This window comes from Sipha flava, unplaced genomic scaffold (genome assembly GCF_003268045.1).
Source record: "Sipha flava isolate LNK unplaced genomic scaffold, YSA_version1 171_pilon_pilon, whole genome shotgun sequence".
NCBI classification, from domain to species: domain Eukaryota; kingdom Metazoa; phylum Arthropoda; class Insecta; order Hemiptera; family Aphididae; genus Sipha; species Sipha flava.
In genome coordinates this window covers 451,557-471,784 of record NW_020271925.1, presented here as the reverse complement: position 1 = coordinate 471,784, position 20,228 = coordinate 451,557, and the positions used below count along the sequence as shown (strand labels likewise).

Here is a 20,228-nt window from a genome sequence, read left to right as displayed (position 1 = left end):
AAATACATCGTGATTCAAATCATGTTAATTTAAGTAATTTGTGTTTTGTTAATTTGTTGTTTTAGAAAGTTTTTACAAAATACAAAAAAGAATGAAGAATGATTAAAATTTTTTAAGATGTTTCTTCTCTTGATATCATTTAAAACATTTCTAATCGTAATAAAACAAGAATTATTACATTTTCCTAGGTATTACGACAATCGCTCTGTATTCGTTAAAATGTAATATCTAATATATTGCTACTTACAATATACTACCTATAAAAATTTTGTTATACAGTTAAACACTTAGTATTTGTTCTGATTGTGTTCTTAAAAAGCATTACTGAACCTCTAGTAACTTTTTCTACATTTCTTAGGAGACCAATTACAAAGTAGTTAGTTTACATATTTTTATTTATTTTTTAAAGTAACCATAAATTTGTGAATCTAACATAGTTGTTTATATGTATGGTTAGATTTTCCAGACATAATTTGGAACTTTATTTTGTACTTTGTGTGAATCGCGACGGTAAACTTATTTGCTACTAGACGACCATAAACTCTTATATGTAAGTACGTGTATCATAAATATTTAGTTTATAAAAAGCACCTTATTTGTTCTTTATTATGTTGAGTTCGTGTTTGTCCTTACTATTTTCAATCACTTAAAATTTGTTTAATTGTTTAAATACCATTTTGAACACTATTTAATTATAGTACCCTTTTATTACCTACCTATCTTGATATTAATTAAGTTTGTTTGAAATTTATTTTTGTGTTGAATATTCACATGCTACTAACATAGCTGTCTCATATTGTTTTTTTTTTGTTATTATTATTTTTATTACCTATATCATTTTATTTAAAAATATTTTCAACATTTAAACCATTGTTAGAAGTGTATAATTTTCAGAATCTGTAGACATATTTGCAACAAAAAAAAAAAAATGTATATTAGATTTTTTTTTCAACCAACGATTTCCAAAAATTGTTTGATTCAATATTTGTGTAAAAATACTAGTGGAATTCATGGCTGAATATAATGCATTTAAATATCATACAATTTAATACGACTTTATTGTTAAGTATACGAAAAACAACAATATGTATTTAACATTTTGATGAATTTAAATATATCTAGATAATATTCTTGTTTGTTCTAAGTAAAAAGCATAGCACAATATATTATAATGTAAATTACTATGTAATTATAACACAATTAATTAAATAAAATCTGTTGAATCATATTTAGACCATATTCAATTTTTATTAGAAAGTATTTTAATTATTTTTCTACAACAAATACCTAGTTTTAATGAAATTATTTTGAAGCATTTATATAGATATTTATATTTTTACAGTACATTTTTTTTAGTTTTTCCATATATCTGTAGGATATAAGTAAATCAAACTATCCTTAATAAATGAAGTTAAAATAACTTTGAGATTATTTGTTGTTCTCTTAGGCATTCCTTTTGAAATTGTATGACTAGAACTTCTCAACTGATAGTAATATAACGGCTTGCATTCAATTTCTTTTGAACATATTTTATCCACAGTAGTCCTAGAGTAATTTAAGAATGATAATAATACTTGTTTTATTTAAATTTAAAAATAAATTGTATATTAACCATAGTATATTTTGGAATTCAACTGAATTTTGTATATTTGGTATTAGAATTCCTTTACCTTGAGAAATAAAACTTTTTATATTATTTTTTGCTTCATTTATCCATTTACTATTAAAATCGTCAATTATTCTAACATATACATTCAAGACTAAATGTTTTACTTGTGGTTGCTTTTCTAGTTTCATAATCAATTTCTGAAATTATACTTTTACAATTATTTGCATATCTTTATTTTTTTTTACAATCATCTAATTTAGGTATTAATTACAATTTACTAGATTAAAATTAGTTTTAATATCATTGCATTATATATATTATTTTATTGATAGTAACATGTAATTTGTTTGTAAGCATTATAATTAAATTGGGTCTTAAAAAGTTTTTTATCTGTTTAGGTTAAAAATATGAAAATTGATGATTTTATATTTGTATTTATTATAACAAAATAATATTTTGTATTAATTTTTTAGTCTTACTGGTTTATAATTGCCATGTTCTTTAATTATAAATACTCCATCTAGTTTATCATTGTTTATCTTATAGTTTATCAATGAATTTTTATAAGTTTCATCTTGTGAAATTAACTTATAACTAACATTAAGCATTATTGTTAAAATAGCTGGTTGATTATAACTGGTTACAGTTATCTCAAACACTTGATTTTTATGTCTTTTTAAATTGCCTTTAAATGGCACTATAGCAGTAACTAGTATATTTTCGACTGTACATCTAAATAATATTTAAAATTATTTTTAATACATTTAATACATCATGTTATGAAAAACTATACTTTTTCCATTCATACATAATATCTTCATCACTGTTATTATATAGGCAAAACATAGACTTAACGTTTGTACATGTGAACATTGGTTTAAGTATTATACTTTCCGTCGATAAGAAAATCATTCTGTCATTTTGTATTGGTATAAATGATGATAACCCTGGTCCTGGTGAAATAAAGGTTCTGGTATAAGAATCACCTTGTCCTATTAGAGTAATCTGGCGTTTGTTATTGTTTGAAAGGAGCGTAACAACAGCCTATGAAAATTGTAATAATTTTTAATACTTTTTTAGTTTAATTAATTATGTATGTATTGAACTTACCTCAAATATACATAGCTTATCAGGTGCAAATATAAACAGTATTGGATGGACAGATTTGGGGTGAACTATTCCACTGGGATTTAAACAATGAAAATATGGATAAGCTGGCGTTGATGAATTGTCAGTTATAAAATAATTAACATTGCTTTCTTTGTGGTTGTACACCCAAAAAGCCTTTTTAAAATGTAAAATATTATTTTAATTAATTAATTATGTTATGAAAATTTACTTGTGCTGGTGGATTTGGATGAGCTATAAATATTGGTATAAAGTTGAATTCTAGATGTCCATTTATTCTATATTTTGGATCAAATGATATTAAGTCATTTTTCAAGTCAATGGTTTCAATCAATAATTTAGTGTTATATAATGGTAATTTATTTATTTCAATTGACCATTTATAACTTAATTTTATTTCATCTTTATTTATATTATTTAATTCAATCTGGATTTTTGAAAAATTGTCCTTCTAAAATGTTAACATTATTTTTAGTGTTATATTACAATAAAAATTATATCTTGTATTATGTACATATAGATTATTTTTTAAATTACTTTAAAGTTAATTTTTGGAGAGATTTGAATATTTTTATAGTGTACACATTTGTTGGACAAATTACCATGAACCTTATTTCTATAACTTTTCATTTCCATTGTACATTTAATGCATTCATTATATTTTAATGTCCAAGTAATTGGGATTTTTGATAAATTATAAAATTGAAATTCATAAACGTTTGAGTCAGAAATTACAGGTATAGTCCAAGTAAATGATGAAACATTTTTAATATACATTTTGCTTAGTTCATTATTTACTCTGTAATCAATTTTCTATTTATAGTATACCGATTTAATGAAATTATTCTCCAAATTACTTCAAGCAATTAAAAAGTTTATTCATTGTTAATTTTCCAAAATAAGGTATAGAATCATTAGATATTCTTGATATTTTCAGTGCACACGTTATGACATTCATACAAACTGTTATTGTATTCTTACTATCCAAATAAGATTTTTCTTTGCACTCTAATTGTATGTTAACTAATAGTTGTTGAAAACCTAATGCTTTTGGTTGTACGAATAAATCTATTTTCTAAATTATCATTAAATACAAATTACTTGAAAAGCTTAAAATGTATACATTAAAAAAATTTAACATACACAATAATTTTGTTCTGGTGTAAATTCAAAAGACTCTGGATTTATTTTACAAGTTGGCATAGGTGGACAAATTATTGAACACATGGGTGAACAAACAGAGATTTTGATTTTTGCATATGAACAATTTTTATTTTTGATTTTAAATTGTTGTACATTTTCAGTATGTACTATTATATCATTGAAATTACATATTGGTGGTGTAATCTAAAACAACATTTTCTTTGTAACAACAATTTTAAATTTATGTATGTTAGCAATGTATCTAACATGTCAAAATTTCTCAAATATTTTATTTAGTTTGTTGTGGATCTTGCACTTTTTCAAATTTTGTAAAGTAATGTAACTCATATGGAGGTACCAGATAGTATGGATCTCTACTTGAAATTTTAATATTATGTAATGATTTAAATTTGATACAGTAATTTGGCGTGTATATGACAGTCATTCACAACTTATTTATTTATAACAACTTACATTTATTTTATTCCAATTGACCTTAGTACAAGATGTTTGGAATTAATTAGTGTTATGTGGTGTAAGATTATATGGTATGCAACAATAAATAATGGTAAATTATAACTTAATTAATATCTAGGGAGTAATTTATATTTTCAGTGTAAGAATAAATGGACAGTATGTCTGTACTATATGGTTAAATAACCATTTATCTCTATAATTTAACTTTTCTATTATATTGCAATAAAATTTGAAAACTTAAAATGTTTAAAACTTGGTAATCAACTAGTAGATTCATCTAAAATACAAGATCTTTTGGACCTTTAGTTAGTATATAAATATAATTGTATGCATTTTATAAAATTATTAATTCATCAGGGCAGTGTTACTTTTATGATTGGTCATATTTTATCCTTACTTCGAACTTTGTGTTGCATCCTTTTCCTTTTATGACTAAAGGTAGTATATTTATAATGTCTGGGAAATTTGTACACATTAAATAACATCTAGCGTTTACTGTATAAAGTCCACTTTTAATCGGGCAAAATGATAATTTCATATAGCATTTTTCATTTGGTCCTAACTCTCCATTGTCTTTATCGAGTTTGAATACAAATTGCGATTGATTCGATGGTTTTTCGGCATCTTTGTATTTTAACGCGTTGAGTGACTGTATAGATTCAATAGATATTGTTGTTGAATTGTTGTACATAAAACTTTTAGCATCCTCAAGTTCAGTATCGGTTGCTACGTCTTCTTGTATTTCACTTGTGCATTCGTATTCGATTTTTTCTATTTCTAATTCTTCGTTATATTTAGAACACACCGAAGATAACGAAGAACAATCGTGTATTGTTTCTGGCATTGGTTGTTGGTTGTACATTTTTATGTTGTATCGAAGTCTATGCCTGGTCTTGTTAACAATTGGTATTAGCACATCCATTTCATACCCTATTTGAACGTCGTTTGAAACAAGGACACGATTTTTTTCACCGATTGTTACACATCCGAATTCAACGCTAGCGTAAATGTTGATATTAATCTGAAATCCGATTTGTTTTTGTTTAATTTGGTATTTTAAAAGTTTGTTTTTAATATATATTATCATTTAGTTAAATTTGTGGTATAATTCAATATTATGATAAATCAATTAATGTACCGAATTGTTATCGAAACCATCAAATATTAAACTCCACTGTTCGGCATAGAGTGACTCTTTTCTATTTGTTTTTAACAATTGAAACACCACAATTTGATAATCGCTTTTTATCAATCCACATTTAGGCTTTACTAAGAACATCCTACGAAAGATAATGATATATATGTTTACACATGTACTCGATGTAGTGTATGTAAAATGTGTGTTAATTTTTTCCTTTATTTGATGTTGGATGTGAGGTAAAAATATATATGTACATCGATAAAAGAAGACAGAGGCATCCTCAGGGTAGGGTGAATGGGGCAGTCGCCTTTCCATGATTATTTTTCTTTACATTCTTATTATTTATTATTCTTATCACATTAAAAAATAATACATAAATGTGAATACATTGATGAAAAATTGCCCCTTCCCCCACAAAAAGGTCTAGGGACGCCACTGGAAGGAGACGTATCATTTCCTCTTTCAATTTGTCTTATTCCTAATTACGCCACTGCTGTATATTATAATATACTATCTCGCATGGGCATAACTTTTTATTTATTTTTAATTTATTAGGGGGGGGACAAATATATAGTTACATATCAATAGTTTATATAGTTAACCTTACATTACTTGTAAATATATGTTAACATTACCTTTTGCTGTATTTATATTAGTTCAAGGTGATCAATATTACTAAGTAATGAAATAAAGCAAACATAAATAAATAAACTTAAATACATTAAAAAGAGACATTTTTAAGATTTTATAACTTCTAAACAAAAATTCCGCTTTACTACCTACATATTATTACATACAATTATTCATTATTCATTATATAACATTATTTTTGTTAAGCTAAAATTGAAAATTTAGATTTAAAAAAAACTGAATAATAAGAGAAGGAGTGCGAATTTATATGCATTTGCATACTTATTCTGGATGGTATGCTAAGTTAGCACAACATTTTTTTTTGTGACATGACGATTTAAAAAATCAAATTTTTTTAGAGCGTATTTTTGCATACTTAGATATTTACCCATTTATTTTTATTTTAAGTTTTTAGTTACATATTTTATCTTTTAATGCATATTTCGATGTTTTATTGTTTATTTTTTTTTTTTTAATATTTTTGAAATATTTACTAGGTATTGTAATATAATGGGTAAATCTGTTTATAAAAAATCTAGTGAAGAATTATAAAAAAATGAAGATTACGACACACTAAAATATTAAACATTTTTAATTGGCGAAAGTGAATCAATTCATACTGGCGAAGTTTTATCTCCAAATTAAGTGATATAAATATTTCAAATACGTTTCTAATACTTTTGTAGATGTGGAAAGATAATTTTCAAGATATAAGAATTTGTTGACTGATAAATGCCAATCAATGGTTTTTGAAAATACAACTAAAATTATTTTCATACATTGCAATGTGCATTTAGGAAAGAAAATTTCATTTAGGATATAATTTTAATATTAATTGATTTCTCTTTATCTAATAGTTAAAAAATACCTACAAAATGATTTTAGTTAGTAAATTCTTTTAAATTTACAGTATTTACAGTAGGGTTCTGTAATATTAAATGTAAATTTTTTGTGTTTTATTTTAATTAAAATTCAAAAATCATATACTCGTATTTTTTTTTATGCATATATAAACACATTAGTGAATATACTTGTGCAAGATTTTTTAGCACATATTTAGTTGGTTTTTAATGTATATAAATCCGCATTTTAGTAATAGCTATAACTAGCTATTTTTACTTATTTTAAAACAAGGTGTATTAAATATTAGAGGGGGAAATGTTCCTCTTGTCCCCCTCCACCATCTAACGCTTATGCTATCTCGGTATACTAAATAATGTGTGCATAGTAATAATAATAAATATTATATTAAATGGCCAATAAACACATACGAATTATCTGGTGGCCGGAATTCAAATATCGTAGGCACTTGAACTAATTTTTTAATAAGAAACGTAGCGAATACAGGTTCGGAGGCAGGCACGCATGGTGGCATTATTATTGCACGAGTACTAAGCTTGCATTTCGGGATCCATCCGTTTGAAGGTTTTTTGAAAGAATGGCCTAAATAATAATAATACCATGTTAATATATATTTATTCACGGAAGTAAATAATACCATTGATTATAAATACTATTTATACTATTTATAATCAATGATAATACTTCGTATAGCTTCACATTGCCATTTATATCTTCATCGTTGTTGAATATTTATTCAAGTATAATTTGGCGTATTATATTCTATGTGTAAAATTATAATTTATATTATACCAGCGGCTGTTATTGAGACGTTCATCGGGACAATGTAAGCTGACTGCGGTGATATTTCCAAAGTGGTAGGGCAATGGTTCAATTCGGGTTCGACGATGCCGTATTGGACAATAGCTTCAAGCTCAGAAAAATAAATTTTCGAAAAGACTTTTGGGCGAAACACGCATTCTAGAGTTTTTGTCTCATGGCTACCAATGTTAAACAGTTTTGGATTTATCTCGAACGGATTTTTACCGCTGTCAAATTCTGTATGAATTTACAAACAAGAAAACATAAATTGTTTTATAGATATACCCAACGATGGATTATTATTAAAATTATTATTTTAATTTTAAACGTTTAAATCTTTTTACTGTGAATCCAGTTTAGACAAAGAAGTGAATTAGTATTGTTGCGGACATTAAAGAACATGGTTTTCGCGTTTTTTGTGTATCCAAAATGCAATTCCTTCGGGAATACGGTGACGTGTTGTTTTTCGGCGAGTGATGGGTGTGCAACATCTTTGAAAAAATCTGCGTAATTATTATTTTCACGTTTTGTCTGAAGTTCAGACGGTATTCTAAAGCATGAAAATGGATCCACTTTCATTACCATACTTGAAAATGCGTACACGTCAATGTAAACTGGATGCTAGATCATATTTGCATATAATTATATTTTATTCAGTGTGTGCCATCACGTATAAGATTTTAATGCTAATTAAGTGTTAATTCTAATTTATCTGATTTGTAGTGTTTATAACATTTAGTTGGTTATAGATACCCATAGTGTTGTAAATGCAATATAATATGGTGGTACTGTAAATTCAAAAATAAATACTGTTTGTTTTCCACCTTGTTTACTAGACGGTTCTTTTAACGTGCAACATTGAAAATTAAACATATAATTTATTTTATTTTTTAAAAAAATTAAATTTTACTTGATAAAGTGTTTAGCCATTGACATATTTGTCTCTATTAAAACATGCATACCTATATGTTAGTTTAATAATTAGTGGTTAAATATACGAGTAGTTTGAAAATTTTGTGTATGAAAAAATATGAGTTTTATTTATGAATAAATTACTGAAAATGGTTTTAAATTGTTTAATAGTTTTTATCTTTGTCATTGTTTGATTTATACTGAATCAATCATTCTCTTAGTATAAATATTATCGGCGGAGCAAACAATTATTTTGTATGGTTCATAATCATTATATGGTATTTCAAAAATATTTAAAATATTTTTATATTTTACTTAAGATTATGGTTAGGTATGTATATTTATAGTTATAATAATTATTTTCACTCATATGTATGAATAAAACTATTAAACTTCTTGTGTATAATAAATATATTCTAAATATTTTATACATTGATTATTATAAAAAGTGTTTAGTTTCTACTGATAGATTGACTCATTGACTCTCTATTGATGCCATTTTGTTTATAAAATTATTTTTTTATTTTTTTTTAAAATAGAAATTGTTTAGCATAAAAAATGTAATAACTTCATATCCATGTACGTAATTATAATATATTAAAACTAAGTGGATATTTAATTTTGCATTATTATTGCAACACTATCGTTTTATAATTTAAAAATATATAAGCCATTATATATTAGTTTCAGTATTTAATTTAATTTAAATATGTGAATCTACAGTCTATCTATACATGTTTATACATATACTTATTGTTAGTCTTACGTGGTCGGCGATCAAAATGTATAGCCTTTTGTAATAATATTCTATTTGACTGGGCTTCAGTTCCAATTTGATTTGTACTCGGTTTTTGACGACGCCAAACGACGGATAACACTTTATTGGACAATTGTCCCAGTCGTATTGCACTTGATACTGTCCCGGAATTTTGGAACTATTTATTAAGTCAATGGATTTTATAATTTGTTTATCTGCTCCTGTTTGATATAAGAACACTTTGGTCGGGAAGATTTTCATCGAAGGACCTTAAAGTTAAAAAATAAATCTTATAATTTAAAAATCAAATTTATCATTTTATAATACTTTATAATACTTAAAATATGATAGGTAGATAAACATTTTGAATATGAAATAATTAAGGAGTTATAAGTTATAAGTTATAAGAAAATTGTGAATATTTTAAAAGATTTTTTTAGTTACATTAATGAAATGTAAAACTATAATATATCTACTTAATTTTACACAATATATAAAATAGAAAAAACTAAAAATTAAGGGCTTGAATGTAAAAATGACCAAATTTACCATTGGATTAACCTATTTATAATATTTTTTGTTTTGAAAATACATTCCAGAACATAAGAAAAAATTAATTTTAACCTATCTACTTAAGGGACCTGAACATTTAAGGTAAATATTAATACATATCTTTCCTGAATTAAATTACCCTATTAATTTATTATGTTATAATCAGGGTTCGGGATTTATAGAACTTAAAATCAAAAATAAGCGCTTAAAACATCATTATTATTTAAAATATATATAAAAAATAAATAAATCTTTATACTATAAAAAAAGTCTAACTTTGATTTTCGAGATATTTTACCTTATTTTTTATGGATTTTGCGAGGGATTTTCTGAAAAATGAAATGTAAACGATATTTATAGTTGAAAAAAATTTGGATTAGGTCAGTGGCGTTCGTTGTTGTTTATAATTAAGCTAAGATATGCAAAAAAGCAAAAATAATCAGAAAAACAGAAAATAAGCATTTTTTTTTTAAAAATTATCGAAAAAAGCAAAATTGCACTTTTAAATTTCATAATCAAACCTGTTATAACATGACTTACATTTCTATAACACTCTATCAAACCATAAAAATAAGCAAATGCTATGAGTCTCGAGACCTGGTTATAATATACTCGCATAAGCGGTACTAGACCTTCTTGACAGGTGAGGGGGACAGGAAATACTTAAGGGGGCAAGTAAAATATTAACACTATTTTGTCTACTATTTTATCTCATAAATTTTTAAACTAGCAATACTATAAAAAAAGGATTTTATTGATAACTATTTTAACTTATTTCAAATAAGATTATTTTGTAAAATGAATAGTACACTTACAAATACCTACAGTTATATTATTTTATCTTATACATTTTTAAAATAATAACTTACCACAATTTACCTGTGATGGTTCTTGTATGAAAAATTCGTATTTTTTACTTTGGTTTGTTCATAATTTTTATTATCATTTTATTATAATTAGTATTATCCAAAAAACTCAAGAATATTAAATAAAATACACACTTCATATCAAAGTATAAAATCATACAAAAAGTTTGTGATACAGATAATAATAAAGTAATAATATTGGTTCATGATTTGTTAGTTGATAAAAATAAATTATAATAATATTGAAAATTTTGACGCAAAAAATCTTATCAGCATATTAACATGAATGGCTCCCACGGTTATAGATAATAACATTATTACATACAAACATGTAGACTCTAAATAAGCATGTAATATAAGGAGTTACCAACGAATATTTGAAATGTTTAGGGGGAGTAAGAACTCGTAGGGGGCATCCTCCTACCTTGCCCCTCCCGTATTTCCGCCTATGTATACTTGTTGTATAAGTCTTAAACATCCACTATTCAACATTGAATGCTAAAATTAAGATTTTATAATACACATGTTTTCTCTTTTACTTATTTAATGAACTATCATATGACACATTACACATAACAATATTACTTAAGCCTATTTTGTACATATATATTTTGCTTTCATTCGATTTTTATCCTTATTAACTGAATTAGTTTGTTTTATTATTTTTGAGTAGACTTATATATATTATTATATTCGTATATTCGTATTAGTAAATCATCATCAAACCAAATATGAGACATTAATTTATAATATTTTATATTATGAATTCAGTGACTAATTTAATAATGAATGTTGGAAATAATTAATTCACCTTAGTTAACGCTTAAATGTTTCATGACAATATAACAATATCGAAGTATAGAGAATAAAAAATATATTCTATACATCACTAATTGATTTCAAAATAAATAATATTATATTATATTTATTTTTTTTAATAAATGAATATTTAAATATATATATATATATTAGGGTGGTTCTTATTTATAGGGATTTTTTTTTTATTATTATTATTTATAATCGATGCCTTTAAAGAGGTTCCAATATGTATAAAAATTATGTATACAAAATTTGAATATAATTGGATAATTTTAACCCGTGGCCCAAAGCTCTTAAAGTTACTATCATAATAAACCATAGACATGTCTGTAAATATAAAAATACCCCATCGATACAGTTCATATTACAATCGTACATAGTCCGTTTTTATCTTAATGCTTTTTAATATCTAATGTGATTATGTGAATCATAATTGTTCGTATTTATCATTAGTTATTGCAAAGTCACTGGTGTTGTTACTGCAAAGTACATTTGTAAAATAGATGTTATAATGTTACTAGTATACGAACTTCGTGATCAAACGAAAATATATTTAATCGGAAACTCCAAGACACTAAAGTTAGTCAACATTTAAATAATTCGACTGAATGTATTTTAAAATTTTGCATGTCTGAATTAACTAAGATTCAATGTAGGGAAGATTACCGAGAATTTCTTGAACTAACCGTTATATTTTTAAATGGTACTCCTGCTCGTCAAATATTATTTCGAGTTCCGGGAGCAATTCATCACATTTTAAAAAATGTTATGGTACATATTATCGTTCTATATTTTGAAAACTATACTTAAAAACTTATTGATTTTTAATAGTTTAAGCAATTAATACTTTTAAAATCACAACATTTAGCAAATTTTAAATTAATTGCAATTTTTCATGGGTAACTGTGCCACAAACCCTTCTCGAGTGTGTCTTTTACCATTAGATTTATTTTTATAAAAAAAAGATAGGCATCTTATATGTCTAATAGACACTGTCTATAATTAATTTTTTGAATGATTTATACCATGATTGTTTGATTTTTAATTCCTATATATAAGTATTAAATTGTTTATTTACATGAAAAATGTTAAAACTTATCATGATATTATGTTTTACAAATTACCGTAACACGATCCTTGTACACATACTATAATTTTTTGAATAGTTTTATTTAGGTTTTCTTCATATTCGTAGTCGTCGGATTCATCTTTTATTTCATTTTTATCGTCGGTCGAATATATTGTAAAATACTCCAAGGTAGTCTGCACATGCACGGATTTCGGATAAAATATAATTGAAAAAGAGGTCTTTTTATTGGGTAAAATTCGTGGCGTTTTTGATGGCTCAAAACTGATCGAATCGGCCAAGTACATTATTTCATTGTTATTTTTTACTTTAAATGTTGTCGCTTTCTAAAAAATAAACAGTTATAATTTTATTGAAATAGACATTTCTTATCGTTATTTTATTTTTAGTGTATATAAATCAATGGTAAGTAGTAACAGTGTTTTGTGAATTATATTCTAATATTTAATTATTAACAAACTAAGTATTTAGGTTTTTTGATTTTCACACATTATTTTAAGAATAAAGTAATTTGTCAATATCTACATAATTCGTTTATTTAACGAACTATCCTATTTGATTATTTGAAAAATGATTGAATAAAAAATGTACTTTAAATATTTAAAGATATAATTGTTTTATTAATTGAAAACAAAAATGTAGACTTGCTTTTAACTCGTTTGTTATATCGATCGATCTTTTATGAACAGAACCAACAGGAACCATTCCAAAGTCGATTTTTGTGAAGTGTTTATCTTCATAACCGTAGTCTAATTTGGACGTAGAAAGCATTATTGTTTTACTTAATTGTTGATTAGACTTAATTATAAAAGATAATTGCAAATTTATAATTTATAACAAATATCTATTAGTGTTTGGTGACAAATAGGTACAATTCTAATTAAATATATAATAAACTATTTGTGATTCGTCATAGAGATATGTTATTAAAGTAATAATAACGAGAAAAAGACAAATTTAAACTGTATTATTATTTGTAATTTTATAATATACCATAAAAAATGTTAAGTATATTACAAATACCTTTTTTTCCGTTTTAGTCGATAACAAGGGAAGATGTTGTGTTCACCATTGCTCTCGCGAGACATGGAGTTTTCATCTCACTTTTAGACAAACCGTTTGCTGTCATCTGTAATTCTAATATAATAAGTTATTATATATATATATCTGTGGTTATTAATAAAGTTATTATGCATATCTGTGGAAAAAACGATCATGCTTATCGCTTTTATCCATAGGTAATCTCTCCTGTAGAAGGATTAGATTAAAATAGATAAGATTTATTGCTAAATTTACAAATTTACACGAGAACAGTTTCTGAAAATGGTACCTATGAACAATTTCGATATTCGGCCTTTAGCCACAGTTAATGTAGATATATGCATTGATATATGAATCGCTAATTGCAGAAACGGGACAAGTCCATTTTTATCAAATTTGATTTTATTATCATTTTTTGTTAAGTACGCGTAAATACATCGTTTACTATAGAAAGGAGTCAAATCCGACTATCCAAACGATAAATATAGCGTTTGGAAATTTCACTTTACTGCAGAAAGGGAACATATTATGTTCAGTTTTTCATCATTCCTGAAAAATTAGGAAAAGTGGACTTGTCCCGTTTCTGCAGTTAGCTATTCATATGTATAGCAGTGCATATTTTAACTAATATACGGAGCGACATAATTGTTGCCTAAAAGATGATATCTTTAATTACTGGAAAACAACGATGTTTTGCAAAAATTAAGATATTTTTAATTATTTTATAATTTTATTTAGTAGTTATTTATTATACTTGATTTTGTTATTTGTTTATTATTTCATTTGATGGGTTGAAGTTGAAATATTAATTATTTTGATTATCAGAATATCTAGATAAAAACATACGATATTGTATTATAAATAACGTTACAAGTTTGGATGGTATTATTAGAGTTTCTAAGGTTTGAAAAACTTTCTAATACTGGTTTCTTACACTAAAATTTTCTTTCTTATAGGTTTTTCATAATTTATTGATGTTGATTTTATCGATTTTGATTATATGCATGGACATTTTTTTTTGTATCCCTGAGAATATTCCTTAAAATATAAATATTTACTAATGTATAGGCGTCGAGAAGTTACCTGGGCATCTGAAGTATTACTTTTCAGGTGGCACGTGTATTGTCGATTTTCAAAAAAAAAAAAAAAAAGATAGTTATATCCTATTACATACACCGTATTACTATAATTGATTATGAATATATACTAATATATTGTAGTAAACGTTAATAAATTGCTAATAACATACTAAGTAAACTACTAATAATTGCTGTAATGCTGTGGCCTGTGATAATAAATTAAAATGAACATACCTTGTATGAAAATTAATTTTGTGAAGACGTGTGCAGTGCCGAAGTTTTCCTTATTCACAAAGACAATATTAATTTATTTTGGTTCGACAATCGAGCAACGTACGTCATGCTTGATCTGATATCAATGACTATGATATTATTATGTCTTTTCCGTATCAAAAATAAATTAACGCAATCTAATTTATTAATATCGTGTTTTTTACGTAATCTTTTTCTCGTTGTTTTAATCGATGGCCGAGCGTGCAGGGAAATGGTCGGGTGACAGTTTCTTTGAACCGGTGACCGTAATAATATATTCAAAATCCCCGTAAAAATGTATAATTATAACACGAATTCTTATTTTTAATACATCATTATTAATATTGATTTTGGTTTATATTATTATACACAAGTTTCGATCCGCGAGGCCCTCATAAAAGCGCGAGGCCCCGGGCAAGGGCCCTGCTCGCCCCCTCGTTGCGGCAGCTCTGTATGCACCCATTGCACTCACCCCTCGACATCCATGCCCTGTGTCTTAACTCTAAAGATCTTACTGGCCCAGTTCCAATAACCAACCATTCTGGTATCTTGTACCGAAATGTTCAATGTCTATTGTTTCATATTTTCTATCCGGCTTGATGGCTTCGAAAATAAAATGTACATTAAATTTAATTATTTAGACCTATTGTATGATATTTATATACGATGTATTATTTGTATATTTATATATCTATTATGTTTGTTTATTTACGATATTTATGTATTGGTACTATGTATATATTCTATTTTATAATTATAAAATGTTCCACTATTATTCAACTTTTTTACTGACTTGATTCATGTATGTTGATTATTTTCCTTTTCAACCTTCCTCAATATAATAACTCTAAAATATGTTGATGAAATTATGACGTAACCATTTTAATTTCAGATTAACCACACGTCAGAGGAAACCGGTTTATCGGTGGTCATTGGGCCCCCCACTGTCTCCGTACTATCATACACAAACACACGATCATTTTTTCGATTTTGCTTCATTGCACCTACAATTGCGTTTTGGACATATTGAGCATTGTTTTGTGAATAAATTTGAATAATCTTTGACGTCGAAATTTAGTTCGAATCATTCATAATAAGCAAATTGAAAATGGCTGGACGTGCTTTACATTTTGTGTTTAAAGTTGCCGAAAGAACAAAAACTATCAAGTTTTACAGAGAACTTTTGGGAATGAAAGTAAACTTTTCTGACTCGCATTTTTTTTTTCAATTTTTTTTCGCAAACTTGATTTACTGATCAACTAATTACTAATTGCTTATGATATTTTAGGTCTTAAGACATGAAGAGTTCACTCAAGGTTGTGAGGCTGCATGTAATGGGTAATTTCAATGACTATAATATTTTTAATATTTCTTCTGTGGTGTAGGGTGTGATTATAACTATGCATTTATTGTGTACCAAATTGAAATTGTTTACAGACCGTATGACAACCGTTGGAGTAAAACTATGGTTGGATATGGACCTGAAGATACTCATTTTGTTATAGAACTTACTTATAATTATGGTGTTGAAGATTATAAGCTTGGGAATGATTTCCTTGGTATTACATTGAAATCATCAAAAGTATTAGAAAATGCTAAGACTCTTGGTTGGCCCGTTGAAGTCGAAGGTAGTTTATCTTATGTTGTAGCGCCTGGAGGATATAAATTTTATGTGATTGATGAACCTCAACCTGTCAATAAAGGTTTGTATGATATTATTTATTTTAATTTATATGAACTATTTAATATCATTACTACTTATTAATATTTAATTACATAAAGGTTGATAATTTGAATTAACAAATATTTGTCAATACTTTGTTAATGATCTCAATAGTTACTTTCAAATAATGTGATATTTAACAATTTCTATTTGTATGCCTATATGCATTTATATTTATATTATTCATAAATTTAATTTGCTGTATATAATTATCTTTAAGGTATATAATAAGGAATTTAATAAGAATAAAAATAGTTTATGTTCTAGTTAGGTTTAACAAAAATATTTGAATAATTTGATTAGATAATCATTGCTGGAGATTAACCCATTATTAAATTAGTTATAATAAGCTAAATGTAAATTAATTTGTTCTTAAACTAAATAATTATTTAAAAAAAAGGAAATCTAAATAATACAACAGTTTATTTTAATTTACATGCTCATAGTATACCTACTAGATATAAATTGTTATCAATGATAACAAAATGTTTTTGTTCAAGTGTATTTTTATCAATAACTTCATGTATATTTAATCAGTGCATAACTAGTACATTCATTTTATAGAAAATATTGTGACTATTAATGATTAATCCTACAATTATGTACCTTTGAATAAATGTAGTTAAAATAATTATTTCCCTAGATAGTTAACTAATATGAATGTATGTTTAATAAATCTAACATTGTTAGAATGGTTTAATTATAAATCAAGTTTTTTATTGAATTTATGATCTTTCTAACTATTATTATTATGATAAACAGCTGCTTTTTTTTTTTGGATATTTTGTTAATTATAATTCTTAATTATTAATTGTTTAAAATACTTTTCTGTGTTATTTGTTATTAATAATTATGTTTGCTATTTTTATGCGGTAAAAATAAAAATCCTTTTACATATACTCACATTTAAATTTTGTACTAAAGTTAAATTGTTTCTAGATCCTGTTGTAAATGTTATGTTATCATCAACAAATTTGATAAAATCTAAAAAGTTTTGGAACGAGATACTTAGCTTGAGCATTTTCACAGAAACAGAAACTTTTATTGAATTAGGATTCGACGAAAAACAAGCTAAACTTAAATTTAGAGATATTGGTAATTTTTAACTGTAAAAAAATGTTCCGTTGTTATTTTATGAAACTAATTATAACTATCATTATATTACTATATGTTTTATTTTTGTATAATTTCATTCTAGGAGAGCCAATTAATCATGCAACGGCATATGGAAGAATAGCATTTTCAGTTCCTACTACTGATCTAAAAAATTTCCAAGAAAAAGCTCAAAATAATCAATACAAAATTTTAACTCCTTTTGTTACTTTAGACACACCTGGTAAAGCATCGGTATCTGTTGTCATTTTTGCTGATCCTGTACGTTTTTTGACCTTGATACTTTTTAAATATTTTCATTTTTTAACTGAGGTCAAACAATGAACTAATACATTATGTTTTTTTATAGGATGGTCATGAAATATGTTTCGTTGGAGATAAAGAATTTCGTGAGTTATCCCAGTTTGATCCAGATGCAGAAAAACAATTAGATAAGTATATTAAAAAAGATGAAGCTAGAAAATTAAAAAATTAAACCACTGTGATTTAAAAAAATGATTATGATTAATTTTTCTAAGTTTATAAAGTTTTTATTATTTTTCATGAATTGTTTAAAGCTAAGTTAATTTATTTTGAAAATCGTTTAAATATCTAAATTGTTAGTAATATTCATTGTGTTTATATATTATTGACTTAATTAATTACCAAAAAAAATTATCTTATTGAAATATTATTATTTTTTTTTTAATTATGTTGTAATTTATTTGAACTGGAAAGTGGAAATTTAATAAAATGGTTTATTTTTGAGGTAATATTACGTGTAATTGCCTAACAATGACTGTGATACTTAATAAATACCTTCTAATTAACGTTTTTATAAATCAATCATTGAAAAACAAATAGTTTATTTATTAGGAATAATGGATTGTAGTCAATTATGAATTAATCCGGAATTTAGAAACAATAAATTAATATTTTTGTAAGTTTTTATTTTTGAAAATCTTACATTTTAAATCACAATCAAATTTTTGTATTAAAAATGCATATCAAACATAAATTACAGATATAATCACTGAACATGAATGATGCCTGTATTATTCAATGAATCTATATTTAATAAAAACTAATTGCCACTAATTAAATACTTAATATAGAATACAATATATATAATAATATACAATAATAAAACAAGTTGCAAAATACTCATAAAAAGGTTTTTCCATTAATTTGTATAAGTAGAGTCTACTATACATTGTATTTAGTTGAATATTGTGTGACAGTTGTTAATACATGAAAGAGGTTTAAAATTAAACAGTTGAAAATTCTAATTTTATAAATTAATATAAATAAGTTAATTAATTTTATGTTGTAACATGTAAGTACAAAAAAACTGACAAGTATAAAAACTTTGGTTAACAAATAATAATTAAAATATAAATAAAACATATTGTTAGAAGTACTGTGGTGAGACTATCCACAACAATAATTTAAATTTATTTAAAATTTTGTTTCAAATTCGTCCTAGAATATAGCTGTGTAATAATATTAATAGTTATGTTATGATAAAACAATTGGTAATTCAATTAAAAGGTGTGATCATTTTTTTTTTTTAATATGCTTTTGATAAAATAGGTAAAACCACTCATTTGCAAAGTAAGTTTCCTTAAATTGATTATTATCTATTATATAATATATATATATATATCAGATATATATAATATCTGTTATATAATTGGTTCTTATATTGCTTATTTTAGTTATTTTTTATTTCATTGAAATAGTGAAAAAATGTTAAGAATATACATTTTACTCTAGTTATATCTTTATCTATAATTAATATTAGTATTAATAATTATCTATATCTAGGTAGGACAAACAAAATATACTTTCAACCAATAATAGATATTTTTTTTCTTTTATCTTACTGAATATAACAAAACATATTTTTTAATACTTATTTTTTGTGTTTATATGTGTTTTTATCTTAAATTGTATTGGAAGTAATCAATATAATTTTTACAATAGGTTATATGTATTCACTGTACACGTATACATCGAAAATAACTTCAAACTTTTTTGGAACTTCTTCATTTCATATAGTAGATATATGATTTTTTTTTTGTTTTTATTTTTAATTTACAGCAAAAATTCGATTGGGTGAGAGTATAAGCTATTTGAAAGAAAATAAAAAAACAAGATGACGTGTGTACGATTTATCTTTAACTGTTAAATAATAAAAATTTTCTTACATGGTTCATAGAAAAAAAAAGCTATTCGTACAACGGAACATTATATTT

General features: G+C 25.0%; 2 protein-coding genes across 6 annotated transcripts; one reads left to right on the top strand and one right to left on the bottom strand.

The window, feature by feature from the left end:
* The first annotated feature begins 230 nt into the window (after positions 1-230).
* LOC112680004 (glyoxalase domain-containing protein 4) lies at positions 231-18,487 on the top strand. 5 transcript variants are annotated; one of them, XM_025549975.1, is made up of 8 exons: positions 231-373; positions 458-550; positions 16,048-16,350; positions 16,444-16,493; positions 16,593-16,858; positions 17,818-17,973; positions 18,077-18,252; positions 18,341-18,487. In XM_025549975.1, exons 3-8 carry the CDS (start codon positions 16,264-16,266, stop codon positions 18,464-18,466), a joined length of 861 nt encoding a protein of 286 aa, XP_025405760.1. In that variant the 5' UTR covers positions 231-373; positions 458-550; positions 16,048-16,263; the 3' UTR covers positions 18,467-18,487. The 5 variants fall into 5 exon arrangements, with proteins under 5 accessions (XP_025405760.1, XP_025405757.1, XP_025405759.1 ...); XM_025549972.1 differs by having other exon boundaries at positions 231-376; XM_025549974.1 differs by having other exon boundaries at positions 231-376; positions 458-554.
* LOC112680003 lies at positions 1,336-13,893 on the bottom strand. The gene is made up of 16 exons (XM_025549971.1): positions 13,807-13,893; positions 9,469-9,728; positions 8,135-8,411; positions 7,782-8,027; positions 7,400-7,571; positions 5,496-5,637; positions 4,755-5,378; positions 3,881-4,084; positions 3,595-3,812; positions 3,275-3,536; positions 2,949-3,188; positions 2,720-2,893; positions 2,403-2,653; positions 2,089-2,341; positions 1,613-1,806; positions 1,336-1,545 (listed from the first exon to the last, which is right to left on the bottom strand). The coding sequence occupies exons 2-16, from the start codon at positions 9,718-9,720 to the stop codon at positions 1,353-1,355; spliced, it is 3,702 nt and encodes a 1,233-aa protein (XP_025405756.1). The 5' UTR covers positions 9,721-9,728; positions 13,807-13,893; the 3' UTR covers positions 1,336-1,352.
* Positions 18,488-20,228: the final 1,741 nt, after the last annotated feature.